Source organism: Photinus pyralis, unplaced genomic scaffold (assembly GCF_008802855.1).
Source record: "Photinus pyralis isolate 1611_PpyrPB1 unplaced genomic scaffold, Ppyr1.3 Ppyr1.4_LG4, whole genome shotgun sequence".
NCBI lineage: Eukaryota > Metazoa > Arthropoda > Insecta > Coleoptera > Lampyridae > Photinus > Photinus pyralis.
In genome coordinates this window covers 27801895-27823977 of record NW_022170511.1, presented here as the reverse complement: position 1 = coordinate 27823977, position 22083 = coordinate 27801895, and the positions used below count along the sequence as shown (strand labels likewise).

At 37.6% G+C, this 22083-nt stretch overlaps 1 protein-coding gene across 2 annotated transcripts; it reads left to right on the top strand.

Moving 5' to 3' along the window:
• Positions 1-390: 390 nt before the first annotated feature.
• Positions 391-19316, top strand: LOC116169506 (tetratricopeptide repeat protein 17-like). Of its 2 annotated transcripts, none has more exons than XM_031485621.1 (12): positions 391-1071; positions 1178-1776; positions 4583-4870; positions 5227-5808; positions 5855-6107; positions 12745-13288; positions 13338-13580; positions 13704-13866; positions 18300-18537; positions 18585-18742; positions 18794-18899; positions 18950-19316. In XM_031485621.1, exons 1-12 carry the CDS (start codon positions 919-921, stop codon positions 19103-19105), a joined length of 3483 nt encoding a protein of 1160 aa, XP_031341481.1. In that variant the 5' UTR covers positions 391-918; the 3' UTR covers positions 19106-19316. The 2 variants fall into 2 exon arrangements, with proteins under 2 accessions (XP_031341481.1, XP_031341479.1); XM_031485619.1 differs by having other exon boundaries at positions 12745-13291.
• The last annotated feature ends 2767 nt before the right edge of the window (positions 19317-22083 follow it).

Genomic DNA, 22083 nt, shown 5'->3' with positions numbered 1-22083 from the left:
CGTTTTATATGTGACGTATGGATAAGTTCGAGTATCGAGCTATAGGTACCTGTAGGAAAATCGCGCTAATGTCCACAAATATTTTTAATTAAGTATCCTATTCATTGTAAAGCTCAACCCATTTCGGTTGAATCTAAATTACTTAAAATTGCGCAATAATAAGAGGGCCATTCAAAAATAGCAATGGAAAAAACGCACTAAAAATAAACTTAATTCTAGCTATCAATGACTATATCTGAATAAATAATAAGCAAACAACACACTAAAAAAATAATCGTTTAACCTTGTTGAAAAAGCAGATCCAATGGGTTAGGTGCAATAGAAATAAAATAAATATTGAACAAAAATACACGCTATTCACATCTGCGCACCGTGTCCCTATTATTGTAATAAAATTAAATGGTACCTACTCACCATTGATAAATAAACATAACTGGCATTAAGTTCAATTTGAATTTGTTTATTGATGGCATTTTCGCAATCCTTATGGAAATTTTGCGCAACTTGCGACTTTGCCATTGCGAGGAACGGTCGTAATATTGGGAAGACGGTTTAACGAATGCGTCGCCGCTGCAACCATCTGATACACGTGTGTTACGCAGGTCAACTAAAATAAAGGTCGATTGGCGTAAATGACGTGTTCGTAAATAAATGGCCCGGACCGAAATTCATTTAGTCACCCAAACGATTGTGGCGAGCCGTATTTAAAGCTATAATTAATGTTTTCGATCAGTTCGCTTGAAAGTATCGCTACTGTGGCGCGAAGAATTCAAAAAATCCGCATCCAATCAGAAAAAGGCAAAGAAGCGCGTGTTAGTTTATTTTGAATTACGTAATCGACAATCATATGGAATTCCAGTTGGCAAGACAGAGACGAGACGTGAAAATGACGATTGCAAAAAAAAGCGACGGTGTCGCATGGTATCGAAACCTGCGCAATGCGTATTTTTAAGAAGAATTTGGAAAATGGGGAAAATATGGAAAATATTTTTTATTTTATTTGAAATTTATTTAAAAACCTACGCTTCCACTCACTGGGTTGTAACCGAAAATGGACGTATACAATCACATGTAAGTCTTTCAAGTATACACTTTGTGAATAAAAGTTTGGTTAAATAACAATCAGCTGAGTTCTTTCAAACATTCAACATTTGCGATTTATCTATGCTATTTCTAGTTGGATTCTCCATTCCATCTTCGACGTCCCTACGATCTCATCGCTTTATTGGACCAAGAAACCCGTAGAATTGATATAACGACTCTATATAAAGATTTAGTTGACAGAAAAAATGTAATAGACCAAAAATGGTCGGGTCTAGAGGGTGCTTCGGATTTGGAGACCCGTGTCTACTCCCAAGACCCGGACTGCTCTAGGGCAGGTAAACTATTGAGCGAGATCGACTTGTACTCCAGCATCGGCTCTAACGGTAGTAGCAGAACAGATGTGACTTTGGGTATTCTGTACGAAAACGAATCTACCGATTATTCTGCACCTGACTGTACAAATTATGCCGAGCTCGATTATAGCATGTTTGCATTTGAGCATTTGCATGCAATGGTTAATAGAAATGCTATTAGCATTGTACCCGAGACTGATTTGGAGTATTTATTACCTGTTTCATCGATTGATACATTTGGACATTATATTGGTTTAAGTTTGTCCAAGAACAGTTCATCTTGGTTTCATTATAATTTAGGGGTGCTGTACTGGAGAATACTTGGGGATGCACCAAGAGCAATTGAGTGCGGTAGAAGAGCTCTTCATTACTCCCCCAGGTAAGTTTTGTGGAATTGCTGGATGTATGGTATTTCATTAATTGTTATAATTATTGGATTTGTGATTCAAATCTATTGACATGCACATTGCAATTTCAAAAGTGTCAGTTGCAAGTTAAGTAGAATTAGACTAACATCGAACATATATGTTACTGGTACTGGCACATAAGAAGGCGAGAGGGGGTGATGCACAGATGACAAATTTAGTATCTGCAGGAGTGGTGGATGTGTAATTAATAGAACATGAATACTGAGAATGCATCATCTGTTGCCTTCTTATGTGCCAGTACCAGTATCTTTGTTATTGTGGGCACTTTCTGACCACACATATAGTGTAATGTCATGGTCCAATCCAAATAACAAGATATTATGAAGAAGAAAATATTGGATTTATCTTGTATAAAATGTAACAAGAGAACGTCAATTAGTAAGTATTTTATTCAGTCATAAAAAAATTCTTCCTATTTTCTACCCATACAGTGATTACCGGTTCTATGGGCAAATAAGACTACAAGTTTTTTTCCTCTATAGCAGGTTTTGTTTTCCTACCAAAACTTGTGGTAACACTGTGTCAAATTGTCATTGTGCTCAATTGTCTTGAAACTTGGATCTGTACCATTTCTTTAAAATAATCTTATTTAGTTCATTTTTCCCATAAAAACTTTCCTAATTAGAAAGTTAACTGTACAGTGAGATGTACAGGGATCCTCACTATATTTTGATCCACGTTTATTTTCATTAATATTGGCAACACAAAAATGTAGTAACTGATTGAATTCAATATCAGGGAGTGCCCACCGCAATATGGGGACATATATTTTTATTAGATCTCTATTTCTTTAATGACTTTTTGCATTATGAAGGGTTATTGTAATGTTGTGGCTCATAGGAAAAGATGAAATATACATTGCATTCATAATACAATGCCATTTTTTAAATATAAACAGCTTAACACATCCCGAGAGTACTAAACGGCCATTTTACATTTCTTGCTCACCTAAAATTTAATACTGCAACAAAAAACCTAAGTGCCCGGATTAAAATATAATCATATTACTTTTAGTGTAGAAAAAGTTGCAGTGACAATATGTGATTTGTTTTTACATTTTCTTTACATAGTCCCAAAAAATAAAAAATAAATTAGCTAATTTTTTGGCGCATTTTTTTGAATATTAAAAAAAATTAACTGTTTTCTATCAACTACCGCCCTCTTTCCTCGCTACTTATCGAACTTGGGGGAGAAGGAGGTTTTCCTTCATGGCACTATAATGAAAAGTCTCAACGAAAGGAATTAATTTCTACTAATCAAATCTCACCTCCTGGACCCCTTATTGAGATCGGTTATAATTCCTCATGTCAGTGAGGGGTACTCCCAAAGGACAATTGGAACGTCATCCATTGGTGATGTCAAAGTGCGAATATCTCACACAACATTATGAAGAATTGCATACGATTTTCATTAGGGGAATTTTTTGACTTTCAATTCGCATTCGAAAACACAACTTTTAATCCAGTTTATATTCAATAGTCCTTGAACTTGTAGAAATTGAATTTGGGACACCCTGTAGTAGCTAGGTATTTCTCACATTTGAAACTCTTTTTGATCATTGAAAGAGTGAAGCGGGCAATTCGCTCTCCCGAAAATTCGCTCCCGGAAAATTCGCGCCTAGAATAATTGGCCGTGTAGAAGTGTGTAAAATGTTTCTTTTTTTGGGGATAATTAGAGACAATATTATTATTAGTGTTAGTTTGTTGTTGATGTTAGTTGGGTTTTCTAATTTTTCAAGCTTATCGCGCATGCGTCAGTGCGTCAAAGGCACAAAAAAACTGTTAATTTGTGACGTTTTTCCATGGCTATGGCTAAACTATTGCAATTTTTTTTAAATTGGAACCATCCACGTTTAGAGATGGACTGCGCGTGTCAATGCTAAGCGCAGATACTGCAGGCGAGAGAGAAGGGAAAACTAAGAAGCAAGCTCTCTCTATCTCGTTTCTGTTGGTCGCCTTCAAATTAAGTTTTCTCAGTTGTTTGTGCGTAATTTCATAGTAATTATTCTATTACCGAAAACAGCTTTTATCAACGCTATTACCTACTGTCATTATCTTTCCAAATTTTTAGATCATAATAGGTACATAGATATAGCCTTCTATTTACTTTCAATAAGGAGCATCTGTGTCAACAGACCTAACGCAGACAGAGAAATAGACGACTGCACATGCCCAATAGCATTTTAACACATGAGGTTACCAAGAATTTAAAATGTGTCCTGTGTGATTATGCAACGAATGATAAATCTAATAATAAAACAAATGTATTTACATACAAGATTACCAAAGATTTAAAGTGTGACCGGTGTGATTTTATCACCAAGTACACATCCAATTTTAAAACACATTTGTTAATACACAAGACCAGTAAGGTGTGAACTACAGCACCGTGTTCTAAGGAAATAACACGCCACACGGCAGTGAAATGCCGGAAATGTCAACTCAGTGCGCATGATCGGTATTCTAATGTTGGCTATCTCTCTCACATATGTTACCACACATTTTAGTAGTGACTGGAGGCTATTCGCAATTCAGATGAACACTAGAGGCGCTGGTGTAATTTACAAATAGGGTGTATAGGTGGTAACTTTACGTCGATTATGCTTTAAAACGGCCTGACTATTCATTGTATAATTGCACTGACCACAAATTAAATAATCGGAATTTTTGATGTGTCGTCTTTAATAAATGACGATTTAAATTTTTAATATCTGTGGTTTTAAATAATATAATTCAGCACATTTTCCCTTGTTCTCAGGGAATACAAGGACATTCCATTACTGAACCTAGCAGGGATCTTTCATCAAGCTCGGTATCCAAAGGATGCTGCAATTTTATTGCACGCAGCCGTCGAGCATGCGCCGTTTCAAGCTACTAACTACATTGCCTTAGGTAATGTGTACGCAGTTTTGTCGGATTATAATCGATCAGTAGCTTGTTATGACAACGTTCTGAAGTTACAACCTGATCTCGAAGATGTTGCCACCACAAAGTATGCCACCCTGTGCCATAAAAGATTAGATAGTGGCTTACTGCAGCTGCATGAGTAAGTTGACGAATTTTGTTTTGACTAAAAAAGTAAGTAGACACCAGTTTGAGACTCACTAGATTACCGTTGGACTGCTTGTGTAAGATATGTAGATGTAAAAAACATATTTCTAAATATGAACAGTAGGTAACACAGTTAACTATACCCTCACCTGCATCAAATTTTACTATTTTAGTAAAGTGTCGCCTTTCCTAATGTTATTTCCACAATTTTGTATTGTTTGTGCTCGGTAACTCTTTCATTTGTTACAAACCCATGGAAATGTGACGAATGGTAATTTTTTTATTGTCAAAGTGGGGTCTACACACTTTTTACTCCAAGGGTAAGTTTAGCAAATGAAAGACATTTTTTAGATCGTTGCAAGGAATTCTATCGGATTTGCACAATTATCATAGCCAACAGCAGCAATGGTTAAGGTTGCAGGAACGGCTAATGTGGGAGCAAGCTCCATTTGAAGCGCAATTGATCGGTTACAGCTCAGAAAAATTAAGTGCCATATTGGCTAATAGAGGGCAGCGTTGCATACAACGCACATCGGAGAATTCAAAACCAACCATCACATGCGACTTTACCGACCATCAAGCGGTTACAAATTTACAAGTCGACGTCACTTTAAATTTGCAGAGACTATTACGCAATGTCGAAAGTGAGACGCAGAAAATTAACGAACAAATGGCCCGTAATAAAAGGCGACCGTTTTTAAATCCAGTTAAGGACGAATCTCAAAAAGGTGCACCAAATGTTCAAAACAACTTGGGAACGCCTCCACTTTTACATCCTACATATCCGACCACTCATTTTACCTCTTCAGATTTATACTTTGACGAAACCGGATGGCCTAGCAGAGACGAATGTATGAATTGGAACTTACCGCTAGGTGAAAGCGACGACTTGGATATTCCCGTGTTTCTGCCGCCCGAAAACAAAGGATTTCAGTAAGTGCCCATAATCTTGAAGTGTCACGAATTGCGAAACTTTTAGAGTAACAAAAATGCTAACAAGCTATATAGGGTTACCGACAGGTACGGAACACAAATTACCTTGGTATCCGCCAATCTGCGAGCATCCCGATAAGGACGTGGAGAAGCTGTATCTTCCATCCTTCTTGCGACAAGTTGCGAGTTCTAATTTGAAAAGCCATCCTCTTCTTCAGCAACATTTTTTAAGTTACATTAGTGATGGCAAAGCTGAGGAATCGGAAATAGGACAAAGAATAATTACGGCCATGCAGAAGGTACGTATTGGTGTGAATCACTACCCTCTATTCTTTAGTTGAAAATTAATGAAATGGCGGTTAGAATTATAATTGAAATATATAAGCACACTGAGCTAATAGCCTGTCTTTATTGTGTGTAAAATGATCTATTTGAAACGGTAACACGTGCAAGTTTGTTGAGACATTTTCTCTGACTGACAGACAACATGCCTCCGCTTCTCCATTGGAGGAAGTTGTAATTCTTGTTAGGGGTTGGCCGTAGCATGGATTTCCTTGATGCTAGTCATCTTATGCAATTAGATTTTCAGCAGTTTGAAATTCCTCATCCGCTCGAGTACTGCATTTTCTAGGTAGGGCCGAGTCTGGGTGGACATAAGGGGGAAAAATAAAAAACAGAGGTTTGGGTTACATTTGAATTTACGTGTAGATCATTTTGGTTTAACAAAACTGACCTGGGTTTCCTCATAAGTAGCTTATGCTTTAATGTAGATCCATCACATTTCACTGTCGGAGTTACGTTAGATATTAGGCTGACCTAGTAGCAAGGTATGGGTAAAATCTGTACCTGAATTTGGAGGATAAAATAACTCAACCTGGACCGGTATTTGGACATCAAAGACATCGAGCAATACTTTTATTTATTCATTTATCCTAGTTACAATCATTTTTCATTAATAGTACCAAGATCTCACATAAGGTCAACCTCCGCTCATCTGTTGACCAAGTGAAATAAATTTTTTAGCAATTTACAGACAAAACAAATGTATTCCATACAATCAATAAAGCTGAAATAAAAATAGGCCCTCAGAGTCAGATGACGAATACCACGCACATGCGTTTGGTTAAATTTAAACGAAAAATCTAATTACTTTAAGGTTAATAATAATTCTTAATACCCTGTTAACTGCGATTCACTTTAAGTGACGCACAAAAAAACACCAATTGAAAAAATGCTTTTGAAACTTTACTTTCACCTCTTTCTTGATTTACACAAATTGGCTTTGATGAGGCTTTTTTGGTGTGGGACTTTACTTTAACGGGTACATTGAAGACATAAGTGATAACTGCTTGCACAACACAAAACACACACTTCTTTGAATGTGTGATGCACCACTGAACTTAACTCGAAACGGACTATTCACATTTATCATGGCGACGAAATAAAATCTCCTCGAGTACACAACTAACTTTCGTCTATTCTAACTTTTCAATTAAACAAGACTGACTGTCTTCATTCGAAATGCCCACCAAACCAAAAAGCCTCGTCTGCCTCTTCTGTTTAACAACTCTTCCCTTCTACACCTTCTGCCTCTACTTCTTTATCAAAAGATAAACTCACACTTGTATTACAGCGAAAAACATCTGCTTATCTGCGTTCTGCAGCGATAACGAACTCTTATTGCACTGACCGGTGATAAACTTTTACAATAGCAACGCAATTATTTCCAAACGAATAAACTTGAACGTAATTCAACTTTACAATTACAAATAAAAATAAACAAAGTGATTATTTAAACAAAATCAATACCTAGTAAATTTTCCTTAGATCAGTTACGAGCATTCTGCCGGCTACTCCGAATTAGGTTTTCCTGCAGTTTTCCTAATTCGTAAGGTGAATACCGGAGTAGTATAGAACAACTTAAGACCTTCTGCAGGGGCACCTCTAAAAACCATTATGTGGGTCACTCTGTAATTGGGCGTAAGCCTGTTGAGGGTCGAAAACAAGAGGGACAATAAATAAATAAATCTGAAACAAAATACATTGACCTCGAAATTAAATAACATGATCGAATTGTGTTCAATCCCAAATAATAACCACATTTAAACTTAAAGAAAATTGAAATTCATACAATGTCACCCATCATTATTTTAGGTGCACATAGCACATGTCAAAGGAAACGTCCGCATGACATAGTTTACACAACAATAATATTAACATATGTTAAGCTAGTTTCAATAGGTTATCAGCCCAGGTCCGTTTCCTCTAACCTTGTGTTTTGGACAGACCCATCGTCTTTGTAGGTAGCTCCGTCGATCAAAAACGAAGTGGTTCTGGATTCTGGATTCTGGATTACGATAGGAGGGTGAACAGTGTCCACGCGTACTTAGGCCTCAAATTCGGGCCCTTTGTACTACCTCCCTGACTAGGGTCGCCCGACCCCTCAGCATCACTCAAGCCATCCCACACGTGAGATGAACCTTAGGACGCTGGAAGGGGAGGCGGCTCTAATCGTAGCCATGTCCGGCCAGGATTCCCCCAACATGGATCGTCTCAGTTGGACTAGAGCGGGACATTCACAGAGTATGTGGTATGCCGTCTCGTCGTCTGTGTAACATCCTCTACAAGATGGTGATTCCACCAAACCCATGCAGTGCATGTGCTTGTTTAGTTTACAGTGCCCAGAAAGTATGCCCACGAGTAACCTCAGGTTCTTCCTTGATAGCCCTGTACAAAAACGCGCCAAGCTACGAGATGGTCCTCTGAAGGCTTCTCTCGCATGGCGACAATCTAACATCAAGTTCCACCTAGCCCTGTGCTGGGTTTGGGTGTCTTGAGTTATTAGGTTGTTTACAGTTTTAACTGTAAGTGGAAGAGCCGGCTCTGGACCATAAAACGCCTGTTTTGAGGCCAGTCGGGCTAATTTATCGGCTTTCTCATTACCTTCCGTTCCAGCATGCCCTTTGACCCATACGAGCTCAAGGGTGTTGCTGCTTGCTACTTGCTCTAGTACGTGGTGACATTCGGAAACCATCCTAGAGGTAATTTTACAGTGACCAAGTGACTGCAAGGCAGCCCTGCTGTCACTTGAGATTCTGATAGTTTTGTTCTTTATGTTATGCATAAGAACTGTTCTTGCACTAAGCGTTAATCCTACCAACTCTGACTGGAATACAGTAGGAAGTTTACCTAGTGGTTGGGTGATATGGAAGTTCAGTTCTTTGGAGTAAATACCAGTGCCTGTACCTTCCATTGTCTTAGATCCATCCGTGAAGATGAATATATCTGGTTGGGATGCCATATTCTCATCAAAGAAGATGTGATAGTTTTTCCCTAATATGAATTGAGGAGTGAGTGAGTCCGATCTCCCCTCTAGGATAGGCAGACGCTTGATCGCCTCGCCCAGAATTCGGGAGTGGCCCCCCTCAATGCCTCTGCTATTCAACAACCCCTTATTTTTCAGACGCAGGAATGCCAGAATGGCCTGCTCTCTCACGTGGAGATCTAGTGGAGGCAGATCCAAGAGGGCCTCCATGACGGCTGTGGGGGTCGTTCGCATCGCGCCTGTGCAGGCAAGGCACGCTAGTCTTTGCACATGATTAAGGAGTGCTACAGTTGTGGAGAGTCTGGTTCTAGGCCACCAGACAATTGCTCCATAACAGAACATAGGTCTAATCACGGCAGTGTACAGCCACAGGACAGCCTTCGGGGATGGTCCCCAAAGTTTGCCAATAGCGCGGCGACTTTGCCAGAAAGCCCTATTTGCTTTTTCGGCTTTAAGCTGGATATGTTTGCTCCAATTCAGTTTTTTGTCGAGTGTGATTCCTAGATATTTCACTGACTGTGAAAATTGGAGGTGTTTTTGGAATAGCAGGGGAGCTCGAATACCCTCTACCTTTCTTTTTCTTGTGAAGAGAACTAGCTCCGTTTTTGTCGGGTTGATGGACAAGGAGTGTTCCCTACACCATTCTTCGGTTACTGTAAGAGCTGATTGCATCAGTCTGCATAAAGTAGCCTCAAATTTGCCGGTTACAAGTATGGATATATCATCCGCATACCCCAGCGTATAGTACCCACTGTCATTAAGGCGACAGAGGAGCCTGTTTACAGTCAAGTTCCACAGAAGTGGTGATAACACCCCACCTTCGGGGCATCCTCTCACTACTGTGCACCTTAGTGTTTCGTCGCCAACGCTGATGTGCACTGCTCTGAGATTCAGCAGCTGCGCAATCCAGCCTCGTATGACGTTCGGTACGCCGTGGTGACATAGAGCCATTTCTATTGAATCGAAGGTTGTTTTGTCGAAAGCCCCTTCTATATCTATGAATACTCCCAGTGCGGACTCTTTATAGTGCAGCGATCTCTCAAACGAAGTGGTTGTACCTGAATCTAACTCATTACGATTCATGCAAGTAAGTTCTTTGAACAATGTGCTTGAAAAAGTCATCTTGTAAGATAAGATGAGATAATATGGAACACCAATCCTCTTGTAAGGTTCAACGCGTATTGGATTGCTCTGATGAATCTACTTTCCCAACGGTGTTGTGGTACTCGAAGAAGTCATGTTCTAACTTGTTAACTTTTGCGTGAGACCAAGCCTTCTTCAACATGCAGAAAAGGAGGTTTGTTTGTTTTGCTTCACGTGTAGACTGCCACTACCCTTATAGCAAGGGTAATCTCAGTATGTACCTTGTATCCTATTGGTTTTAAACTGCAGTGTATCTCAGCTGTTTTTAAAGATGCATACGTGCGGTTTTCGCGGCCCTTTGCCACTTTTTGTGACACTTTTAATATCACAAACAGAATCAATCTAGCTATGTATGTTTCTGAGATACCAGGTGAAAACGAAAAGTTTGACCTATGTAAGATAGAAGAAAGGTAAAAAGTGCCTATTTTAGATATTGTTACTTAGAGTCCAGTGGCGTAGTAAAAAAAAATTTTGGTTCACTTTTTCTGAGATTTGGCCCAATGTTGGTATTTCTTAATCCTTAATAATCCTGTATATCTTAATGTCAAATTTTGCATTCGTTTTCCTAATTACATGATGTATCACAACCTATACATTTTTATTATCTAATACCGTTACCATGGATACAGTAGATAAAACAAAATCTCCATGAATCCATGGCCCTATTTAAAAACCATAAAAAATAAGGGTTTTTATTTTTGGTTCATGGTTAATTTAAAAAAAAAATATTTATTTAAACGAAATCTTTAAAATTGTGTAACAAAGAAAACAATAATTAACTATAACAAATAATTTTCGTCGAACTGTTTTTCAGTTGGGAGAGTGCCCAGGATACATGCGCTATTTCCACATTGGATAGCCGAGGATATCCTTTGGAATAAAAATTGTTAGCGCGTTTGTCGCCGGATTCCGCAATTAAGCTTCTGCCTATTCTATTGAGAAAATCTCACGATTCCTTGCACCATGGGTCTCGAAGGCAAGTCCCATAAATATATAATCTTTGATTAATTAATTAACAATAAATTTATAACAGTCTTGAAATTGATTAATTTATGACAGTACAAATATTATTTTACACTCACAAATACACAATTTATAACAGCGCGAACTATTTATTACCTCGTCGTTGAAATTAGAACTTCATCAAACGCAATTCGATTTGCTTATATAGTTCTTGAACAAACACATCATATTTCCCGGAAAGATTACGTCACATCCGCCTTCGTTTCTCCGATGACTAATCTTTCATGACGCCTCGATGTCTATCGAGGTTTCTGGAATGTTCGCTACAATATCCAAAAGAGGCAGTTTTTACCTTTTTTGTATCTTATATGGGTATAGTAAGATATAATAACATTCCAAAAAGGCAAACTTATTCATTTTCACTCTGTATCTCGGAAACAAACGTAGCTAGATTGATTTTGTTTGTGGTAAGTGTCACAAGAAAGTGGCACACCGTCGTGAAAACCAATACACTGCAGTCTCAATCCAAATAGGACGCGGTATTTTTTGAATTCGCCTTCAATGCTCTCTTAGCTGCGTTATTCCATGTGTCTCTGTATTACTGTGAAGTACGTAGGATACAGAGTGTCATGGGGCCCCTCGATTGCGTCATAGATGATCTGCGTTCTGGAGGGTAGGTTGCCGCTTCCAATAAGATTTGATCTGGTCCAGTTAGGCTGTATTGGGGCACTTCAAACATCTTTTGGTTGCCCTTAGCATCCATTTCCATAGGCATCTTGTCATGTCCTCCACTAAGCCCTTTCCATCTCAGAACAAAAGCACGAGAGAATTACAGGTCTCATCAGTTCTCTTTGTCATCTTGGCCATACTTCTGGTACTCGAGTCCCAGTCGTATGACCTGAGATAGCTGTGTCCGTTTTTGCGAAGATTGTTGAGAAACTTTTGTTCTCAATTACTGTGATCCTATATTCACTTAATTAGTTAGAGGACGCATTAGTGAATTTTTGTCAGTGTTAATCATGAAGGGTAAAAATAGTACTGGTGACCTGGTTTGATACTAATAGGCGGTTTCAACAGTTATCGTTACTATTGCATCATATGCACTTATTAGGACTGACATGACGTTTCTCTTTAGGCCTTTTTGTCTAATTCAATGGTTGGACGTTTAGAATCTAGCATGAGCTTCATGGTCTCGGGATGCTTTGCGTTTAGGTGTTTGCTCCTGTGCCAACTATTGGGCCACTTTCAATTGTTTCCTCCGGATTCTTCTCAAACAGTTGGGAAACTTGTTCAACAGAGAGGTAAGGGTCGATTAGGTGTGGCTTGGTCCTGGTCAATGTTTTTTTGTCCAGAGGATATTCATATTCTACTTTTAGACAGTGTGTTTATAAATTGTGAATTGCCTTGTTGTATAAACACTAAATATTCGTAACTCTACTGCATTTGATGTACTGGGCTCTGCAAACATAGTCTGTATAGAAGTTCTGACTGATTTTGTTGCTTAGAGGACCGGTCCCGAATGGGTATTGGCGACATTAGCAAGTTTCTATTGGCGGTTGAGATCGAACACAAAGAACTCTCTGAATTGTCTCGATCTTGCATTCCAAAATGTACCGAAGGAGTACACTGATGTGGTACTTGTTTCAATAGGATCGATATATCATCAACTTGGACTGACAGATGATGCCATAAAATTTGCGAATTTAGCGTTTAAGGTGAACTACATCGAACCGAGCACAAATTTCTTATTGGCCTTGCTGCATTATACACAAAGCAACCCAATACTGGCCATGTATTACATGAAAAATGTCTTAAGAGTTGATCCCGATTATTACGGGGGCAAAGCGGACGAGTTGTTGAGAGTTTGGTCATGCCGTTTGAAAATGGGAAGTTTCGAGGACGTGAAGAGCAAAACTGAGAAGAATTTGGAAGGAATGTGTTCGGAGAAAGACGCCTTCAGCGGCGAGGGCGTTATATGTTCCGCAAACGGAGAGCAGTGCAAGACGGCAGCTATTCAGTGTTTTCGTTCCGATAGTTTGCACGAAGACAGTGGTAACGCATATACGCAAAGCGGCAGCGGTCTGATACGACTTTTTAGGTACAATTACTTTAGATTTGAAACCAAAGTTGTTGACAACACAACAGTGCACTAAGCAGAAAGTTGGATTGGGACAGTCGTTGATTTCCACTCTATTAGCTGCTGAAGGGTCCGGTGGAATTGAGCCTGATCAGTCTCAACTGGAGAGCTTAATCGACAATCCTCAGCAGGCTTTTCACATGCGGATTTCTCTTGGTGATGAGCATACTGCAACAGGTGCAAACACTTTAGGAGATTTTTATGGTAAGTCTAATTTTTGTTAGACTAAGGGCCGAGATATTCACCTCCCAAATAAATTTATTAGGTGGATATCTCGACTCAAAATGTTAGAAAGTATCAAAACTGCCTCAAGAGGTATTTCTATAGTTTCAGTTTCTTTAACCGACGATCCAGTACCAGAAGCAATGCTGCATGTCTATGATAAGTCTGGAACCTACCCTTTATCTCCGCGGGGATGTCAAAATATACGTGACGCTGATTGGTTACAGTTTACCTCTATGTGGCAATCAATCGCCGCTCGAAATGTGGAGTGAGTATTATTCATAAATAAATAAGCATTAAAACAGAACCGGCACAATAGCTACAGTGGGTAGTATTTAACATTAATTAGTTAATATGCGTTCTCCTATTTTTTGAATTTGAGTTGATGCTTTAGCAGTGAAAGTACAGTTCACTTTTGCAAAAGCATAAAGTGGGCACATATTAAGTATTTGTACAATTTTATAATTAGCGATCCTATCATTGGAGTTTTTGCATTACAAGCTGTTGCTTTATCTGGGTAATTTCCTACTAATTTGTTTGACCGTTGTGAAAATGTGCGTTGAATTGGACGTTGTTACAATATTCGAAAAGACGGAAAAAGCGAAAAGAAATTTGATTCAGCTCAAAGGACCAATATTTGGAAGCGCTCGTTTTTAACAAATCTCATCGTTAGGTCGTAATATGCTATGTATTACCGAAAATGTGGTATTTTACTTGTAATATATCCTCGGCTTTGGATAGCGTGAGTTACCTTGTGTTGTTGCCTGCTATAGATTGTGTATGACGCCTTTGTTTTAATTGCATCTCGTTCTTTTTTAATAATAATAATAATAATAATGTCTATTACCACCAAAAAAAAACAGAAAAGGGGAAAAAAATATAGGTACATAAAAAAATACAAATATCACAAGGTGGAAATACCATGTACTTTGTACTGTAGGTACAAAACGGTGTAATGAGTTAAATGTGAAATTAGTACTTTGTCTACGTTTGTTGATGGTTAAAAAAAAACACGTTATATTTTATAAGGTTCGAACGTACACAACTTTTTAATTTTGGGTTTAGTGTGTTAAGGTAGTACTATAGAAACGTTATCAATATTGATTTTTGATAAGATTTTTTTTATTTTGATAAGACATACTCCCTTTCCTAATTCACTTGGCGCCGCGTATCTTCCATACTGCGCGATTAGTACGCGTCACGGACAGGCTTAATCGTGCGCAACGTTAAGTTGTTTCAAAACACCCCTTTGCTGGCTAGAAATTTTCAAGCTCGTCCTTGCGCGTGCTTCGCCCCCCCCCTGCTTCCCGGGGCGGCCACCCCGAATAAAAAAATGTGAGAAATGCGAAACCCTAACTGTTACGGAATGAAGTGGTGCCTCTGTAAGTGAAACATCGTCCCCTCTGAGTCTGAAGACGTGGTATTGCCCGCTTCGTATAATTCTTATTCAGCAAGAGGTGATCAAAATTCCTTCTTTATTGCATTCGACGGACTCAGTTACCCTTTCTTAGCCGAACTTAGCCTTAACTTAAAATTTGTCTTAATTTCCAGTTGCAGTTCAAAATTAAGGCTAACTCGCCGTCATAACTCAAAATTAACACGAACTTTGAGTTGTAAATTGAAATGATAGAGGGTTAAGGGTAGGTATATAATTTTTTTTTTCCTTTATTTTTGAGTGGGCGGGGTTTCAGCCAAGGTTTTCTACCAACCCAACCCACTATACGTTTACAAATATCCATGCCCGAACCCAGATTCGAACCAGGGACCTTTAGCACCACAGTTCAGCTTGTTCTTTTGGAAACGTAATTATGTAAGCGCTAAATTGCTTACTTAATTCGGTGGCTGCTTTTACGAAAGGAACCGGCACTCACGCGCTTTACGTCAATTAGGAGAAAAGTAACAAATTGGGAATTTGTCCAGAGACCGCACAGCGAATCCTTACCTACTGTTCGATTATGAAACAGAATTGTCGGAGGAAATTGGGAACTTCACGTCTTCCAAATAACCAGTGTTTGAGATGATAAACATTCAAAAGTGTTGGAATTGCCTAAAGAAGGCCATAATTTTAATAGATGTACGGAACCATGGTGGAAATTTTGTTACCGTTGCGGGGAAGAAATGTAACAAAATATTACTGTGGAAAATGTTGGGGAAACGACAGAGCAGGACGTTGGGCAAAAATCCTGGGAATAGATCATCGATAACGTGGTTAGAAAGAAATAAATAAAAAAAAAGTAGCTTAGATTACGATTTCATTCACGTAAGAGAGAATGACTGTATTTACAAGTTGGCATTTTAAGTGTACATTGTAGAGGAGTACAAGATACAGGTTTGAATTAAAAATTTCGAATATGGTAATAACGGTAGCGAATGGGAAGGAATGCGAAGTAATGGACACAGTAGATATACCTACCTTTCAATCTTAAGAATAAGGTGCTTAATGGAAACATTAATATTGAAGATCTTTGCACAAATTTAATTTTCGGGGTAGATTTTTGCAAAGAAATAGGCGTAGTTGCAATATTTTCAAAAAATAAAGAGGATTTTTATGCCCAGGATAGGATTGTAAATCATTAATTTGCGGACATGCAATCAAAATTAGGACGCGCGAAAGTGGTTTTCTACAAGATATTATCCACTGTCACTATACATGCAAGAAGTTATGAATAGCAAAAAAGATGCCTACCCATTACCATACGTTTCGAGTGTATTAGATAGACTACGCGTCGAAAAAGTGTTGTCTTCTTTAATCCTTAACAGCCCTTTGGAGGAGACCAGTAATGAAAAAATAGCATTTTCAGTGTATGGTAGAGGTCTCTACCGTTTTACAAGAATGCCTTTCGGGTTACACAATTCTCCCGCCACATGGCAACGGTTGACAGATATGATACGGCAGATTTAGGGTCAAATGTGTTCGTTTACTTAGGCCACATTATAATAGCTACGCGTGATTTCGAGTCTCATTTAACGGTATTGGAAAAGTACTTATCAGATTGTCTGAAGCGGGTCTTGTGGTGAACACCGAAAAATGCAAATTAGTTAGGTCCGAACTGAAATATTTGAGATATTTGGTTGACGATAGGGTAGATCCAGATAAAGTGCAGGCGATTTATAAGAAAATTTTCAAGTCAAATGTCATCAATAACTAATAACAAAAACATATCGGAAATTTGTGGGGAATGAAGAGGCTGATAACGCGTTTCGGTAAATAAAAATAGAGTCATGACTCGTGACTTTACATTACAGGGGTGGCACTTTTACAAGATTTACTGGATGGGGAAAAAGAGAATATGCGAGTATATCATTGAAAAAAATGAAACAAAATACACGGTCACAGAAGTAGAATGTCTGGCGTTACTATGGGCGGATGAAAAATTCATGGGATATTTAGATGGAACATAATTAATTAATTAAAAAAATTAGAAGAATTTATTCTAACACACATCATAAAAAAAACGAAATACAAGAAAATGCTGTATGAAAAAAATTTAAGGCTGAATAATAATAATAATAAAGAATGAATAGAACACACCCTTTTTGCAAACGGTCTAAAAACAAATTAAGAGATCACATATATATTCCAATAAACTGGTCAGGACAATAAATATGTATTGTTCAATGAAACACAAACTTTAACATGAATCTCATAGATTCTTCTCAGAAATAAAAAAACGCACTTTTAATACACCACAACTGGCTCGAAGACAATAACACAACTTTCTGGATGTTCGGATGGTGAGACTTCTCTTGTATTACACCAATTATTTCTTCATTGTTGATAACGCAAACTATTTAAACTCGAAATTCCATGAGTTCCAACTTCTTGCACAACATTAAATTTGTCTCCGCATTATTTTACTAACATGAAAACCATTACTTTTTTTTAAATTGCATAGCAGGCTCTTGATTATTCCTATTTAAAAAAATTCAACATGGTTATTCACCCGACGGTACTCGAAATTCCTTTACGTCTCGAACTAATAAAACACCTGCATCGCTTATCCCGCACGTGATATTGTTTGGCGAAAAACCAATTAATTCATGTTTGATAACAATTTTTTATCAACACCCGACCAGCTAACACACTAATTGCTCATTACCTTAGTTACCCGTTTTTAAATTTATCATACAAACTAAATACAACAAATAAACCTTTTTTTTATTAAATACATGTTACATTAGTTATATTATATAGCTACAAATAGAATTAAATGAATTAAACAATCAACGACTAAATTTACATTAAAAAATAACACTCAAATGACAATTCAGCAAATTTTTCCAATCCTGTGTGTATAAAAAAAATTCTCCAGATCTTATGAAATAACTCGAATTATGTTATATCAGGATCTCCTCACCCCTATTTCCGGTATTCAGACTGTTAACGACACGTATTTTATGGCACTGTTTCAACCTAAAGAAATGACACCCCCATGTAGTTTACACACAACAGTATGCCCGCTCTATGCCTTTGTAGGTTCCCAAATCGCAACGGAACCACACAAAAATTCTGTAGGGTTTAATATTTCATAAAGTTTGGGACTGCATATTCAGTTTGCAATTTAATTTGGACAAAAAAAGAGCTGTGTTTTTTTATTGATAAAAGTGCCGTACCGGACAAATAAAACCCAAAGGCCTTGATGTTTACTGTATAGTATTTAGTTTCATAGGCGCAAACGTCCTAATACACATTTCTTTCAGCATTGGACCGTATTTAAAAGCCATTCCCGATTCAATCCAGGAAGATTTAAAACCGCGCTGCCTAGAATCCGATTCCTTACTCCCGTCAACATTGGATCATTTAATAATGACACTGCTTTCGAAAAAATTGCCCAATTCCCCTGAAAGCGCTTTATCCGAATGGCTCGGGCTGATGGCGGGCGATCAGGAATCGACCGTTCGAGATTTGGGAACAAAAATTGAAATAGCGCTACAAGAGGTTGGACGTTTCGGTCGTAGTATCCGCTTAATTCGTTTCGTTTATAGAATGCCACCTCCTGGATTTTGGCAAATGCGGCAGCTTTGTATTGGAGAATCGTCGGTAATACCGAAGAGGCGGTGGCTTGTTTAAGGCAGGCGATTACGTACGTTCCGACTCATATGAAAGACATTCCATTGATCAATCTTGCAAACATCCTGCATAGGTTTATTTGATTGTTTTAATACGATTGTGTCGCGTAATTAAAGATTTTTAGGGTGGGATACCATAGCGATGCTCTTGAAGTGGCTTACATTGCTCTGGAAAGCCATCCCAATTTCGTCGTTAATCATTTCACAATAGGAAATATTCATACCTCTTTGGTGGGTAATCGCAATCAGACGATGATTAATTACAGTTTGGTTAATTCTAGGGGGACTTGGAGAAGGCCATCGCATTTTACAGATCATCATTAATGCTCGATGCAAGTTTTGAACCGGCCAGGAATAGGTTGCAGGCGATTTTATGTACGCTGCTATTTGATGAAAGCGGATCTCTACGAGATGGTACAGACGTATCGGATAATTGACAACATATTCTGTTCCTGGCATTCTAAATCTAATGCATGTTGTCAGCTTTGTTCCTAAAAGTTTAAAAAGTTTGACAAATATTTTATCTAAATTTCAAGTATTATGTACTTACACTGTATTATATCAATTTGTTTACGTTTAATTTTGCCAAAGAAGGAGATTGTGTTCATTTTAAATTAAACTTTTTATTTAATATATCCTTAGATTGTTGATTTACGTTTTCATTGTTAATATCATTGCTTTGTTTTAGTACCACCATTACCATGTATTTAAGCATTGACTACATTCCACTCGAGTTGTGAATTGTAAAATTAAAGCTGCACAAGTGTATAAATTGTGAAAGTTTGCAAAAAAGACATTCTAGTTCTTGTCCAAGAAACGTATTTTACATTGCAGTTTATAACACTATATTTTCATTAATAAACGTTTGAAAAAATTTTGTAATATTGTCATTGTAACTTTGCATCTATTGTACAAATTTGTTTGGAACATCTTTTCGCGCAACTTTTGTGTTGCAGGTATTATAGCATATTGATGGAAAGTGTATGTACACCAACATGAACAGCAATAGGTAGTTAGTTTGGATGACATACCAACAAAAGTAAAACTACAAAGGTAAAACTACAAAGGAGCAGCCTACGCCTTGTCCTACGTGAGCGGCAACACGCGGTCGTCGCGCCGTAGACGTCAAACGCGACCAGAGCGTCCTACGTGCAAGCACCGAACATAAAAGTGATGCAAAAGCGCATGTTGTTAAGACTGAAGCGACAGACGCGGAAATATCAAATATTTTGACCCGCCTCAAAAACGCGTTTGCTAGGTAGGACCAGAGCTGGGCAGTATTCGATTTTGTAAATACTTTTTAGTATTCAAATCCTTTAAAGTATTCAAATACTTTGTAATTAAATACTTTTATGGAAGCAGTATTTGTATTTGTAACTCAAATACTTTCACAAATATTTAGTATTTGAATACTTCGCAAAGTATTTGGATACTTCGTAAAGTATTCGAATACTTCGCAAGGTATTTGAATAGTTATGAAAAGTTATGGACTAGAAACCAATTTCGAAAGAAAATTCAAAGGGCTGTAATTTTTGATCTAGTAGCCCAATCTTGGAACTGTTTGAAATTATGGATTCCACAGGCCACATTCTATAAGAAAATTTTTTTTCGGGCCTCAAAAAAAGGCCTATAACCTTCCTTTTTTACCAAAAATTGACTACACTAAAATTTCTCTGGAACACACTTTTTCTTATTAATTTTGGTGCGTAGAATCCAAAACAATTCCTACTTTTTCGATTAGACTTCTCAATCAAAAGTTATGGACTAGACCAATTTTGAAAGAAAATTCAAAGGGCTGTAACTTTTGATCTAGTAGCCCAACCTTGGAACTGTTTGAAATTATGGATTCTACAGGCCACATTCTATAAGAAAATTTTTTTCCGGGTCAATCTGAGACAATTTTTTTTTCGGGCATCAAAAAAAGGCAGTGTATAACCTTCCTTTTTTACCAAAAATCGACTACACCAAAATTACTCGGCAAAACACTTTTGCTTATTAATTTTGGTGCGTAGAAACCAAAATAATTCGTACTTTTTGAATTGGACTTCTCAATCAAGTTATGCACTAGAATTAATTTCTAAAGAAAATTCAAAGGGCTGTAACTTTTGATCTAGTAGCCCAATCTTAGAACTGTTTGAAATTATGGATTCTACAGGTCACATTCTATAAGAAAATTTTTTTTCCGGGTCGATCTGAGACAATTTTTTTCGGGCCTCAAAAAAAGGCAGTGTATAACCTTCCTTTTTTACCAAAAATCGACTACACCAAAATTTCTCGGGAAAACACTTTTTCTTATTAATTTTAGTGCGTAGAATCCAAAACAATTCGTACTTTTTCGATCAGACTTCTCAATCAAAAGTTATAGACTAGAGACCAATTTCGAAAAAAATTCAAAGGGCTGTAACTTTTGAACTAGTAGCCCAATCTTGGAACTGTTTGAAATTATGGATTCTACAGGCCACATTCTATAAGAAAATTTTTTTTCCGGGTCGTTCTAAGACAATTTTTTTTTTCGGGGCTCAAAAAAAGGCAGTGTATAACCTTCCCTTTTTACCAAAAATCGACTGCACCAAAATTTCTCGGGAAAACACTTTTTCTTATTAATTTTGGTGCGTAGAATCCAAAACAATTCGTACTTCTTCGATCAGACTTCTCAATCAAAAGTTATAGACTAGAAACCAATTTCGAAAGAAAATTCAAAGGGCTGTAACTTTTGAACTAGTAGCCCAATCTTGGAACTGTTTGAAATTATGGATTCTACAGGCCACATTCTATAAGAAAATTTTTTTTCCGGGTCGATCTGAGACAATTTTTTTTCGGGCCTCAAAAAAGGCAGTGTATAACCTTCCTTTTTTACCAAAAATCGACTGCACCAAAATTTCTCGGGAAAACACTTTTTCTTATTAATTTTGGTGCGTAGAATCCAAAACAATTCGTACTTTTTCGATCAGACTTCTCAATCAAAAGTTATAGACTAGAAACCAATTTCGAAAGAAAATTCAAAGGGCTGTAACTTTTGAACTAGTAGCCCAATCTTGGAACTGTTTGAAATTATGGATTCTACAGGCCACATTCTATAAGAAAATTTTTTTCCGGGTCGATCTGAGACAATTTTTTTTTTTCGGGGCTCAAAAAAAGGCAGTGTATAACCTTCCTTTTTTACCAAAAATCGACTGCACCAAAATTTCTCGGGAAAACACTTTTTCTTATTAATTTTGGTGCGTAGAATCCAAAACAATTCGTACTTTTTCGATCAGACTTCTCAATCAAAAGTTATAGACTAGAAACCAATTTCGAAAGAAAATTCAAAGGGCTGTAACTTTTGAACTAGTAGCCCAATCTTGGAACTGTTTGAAATTATGGATTCTACAGGCCACATTTTATAAGAAAAATTTTTTTCCGGGTCGATCCGGGA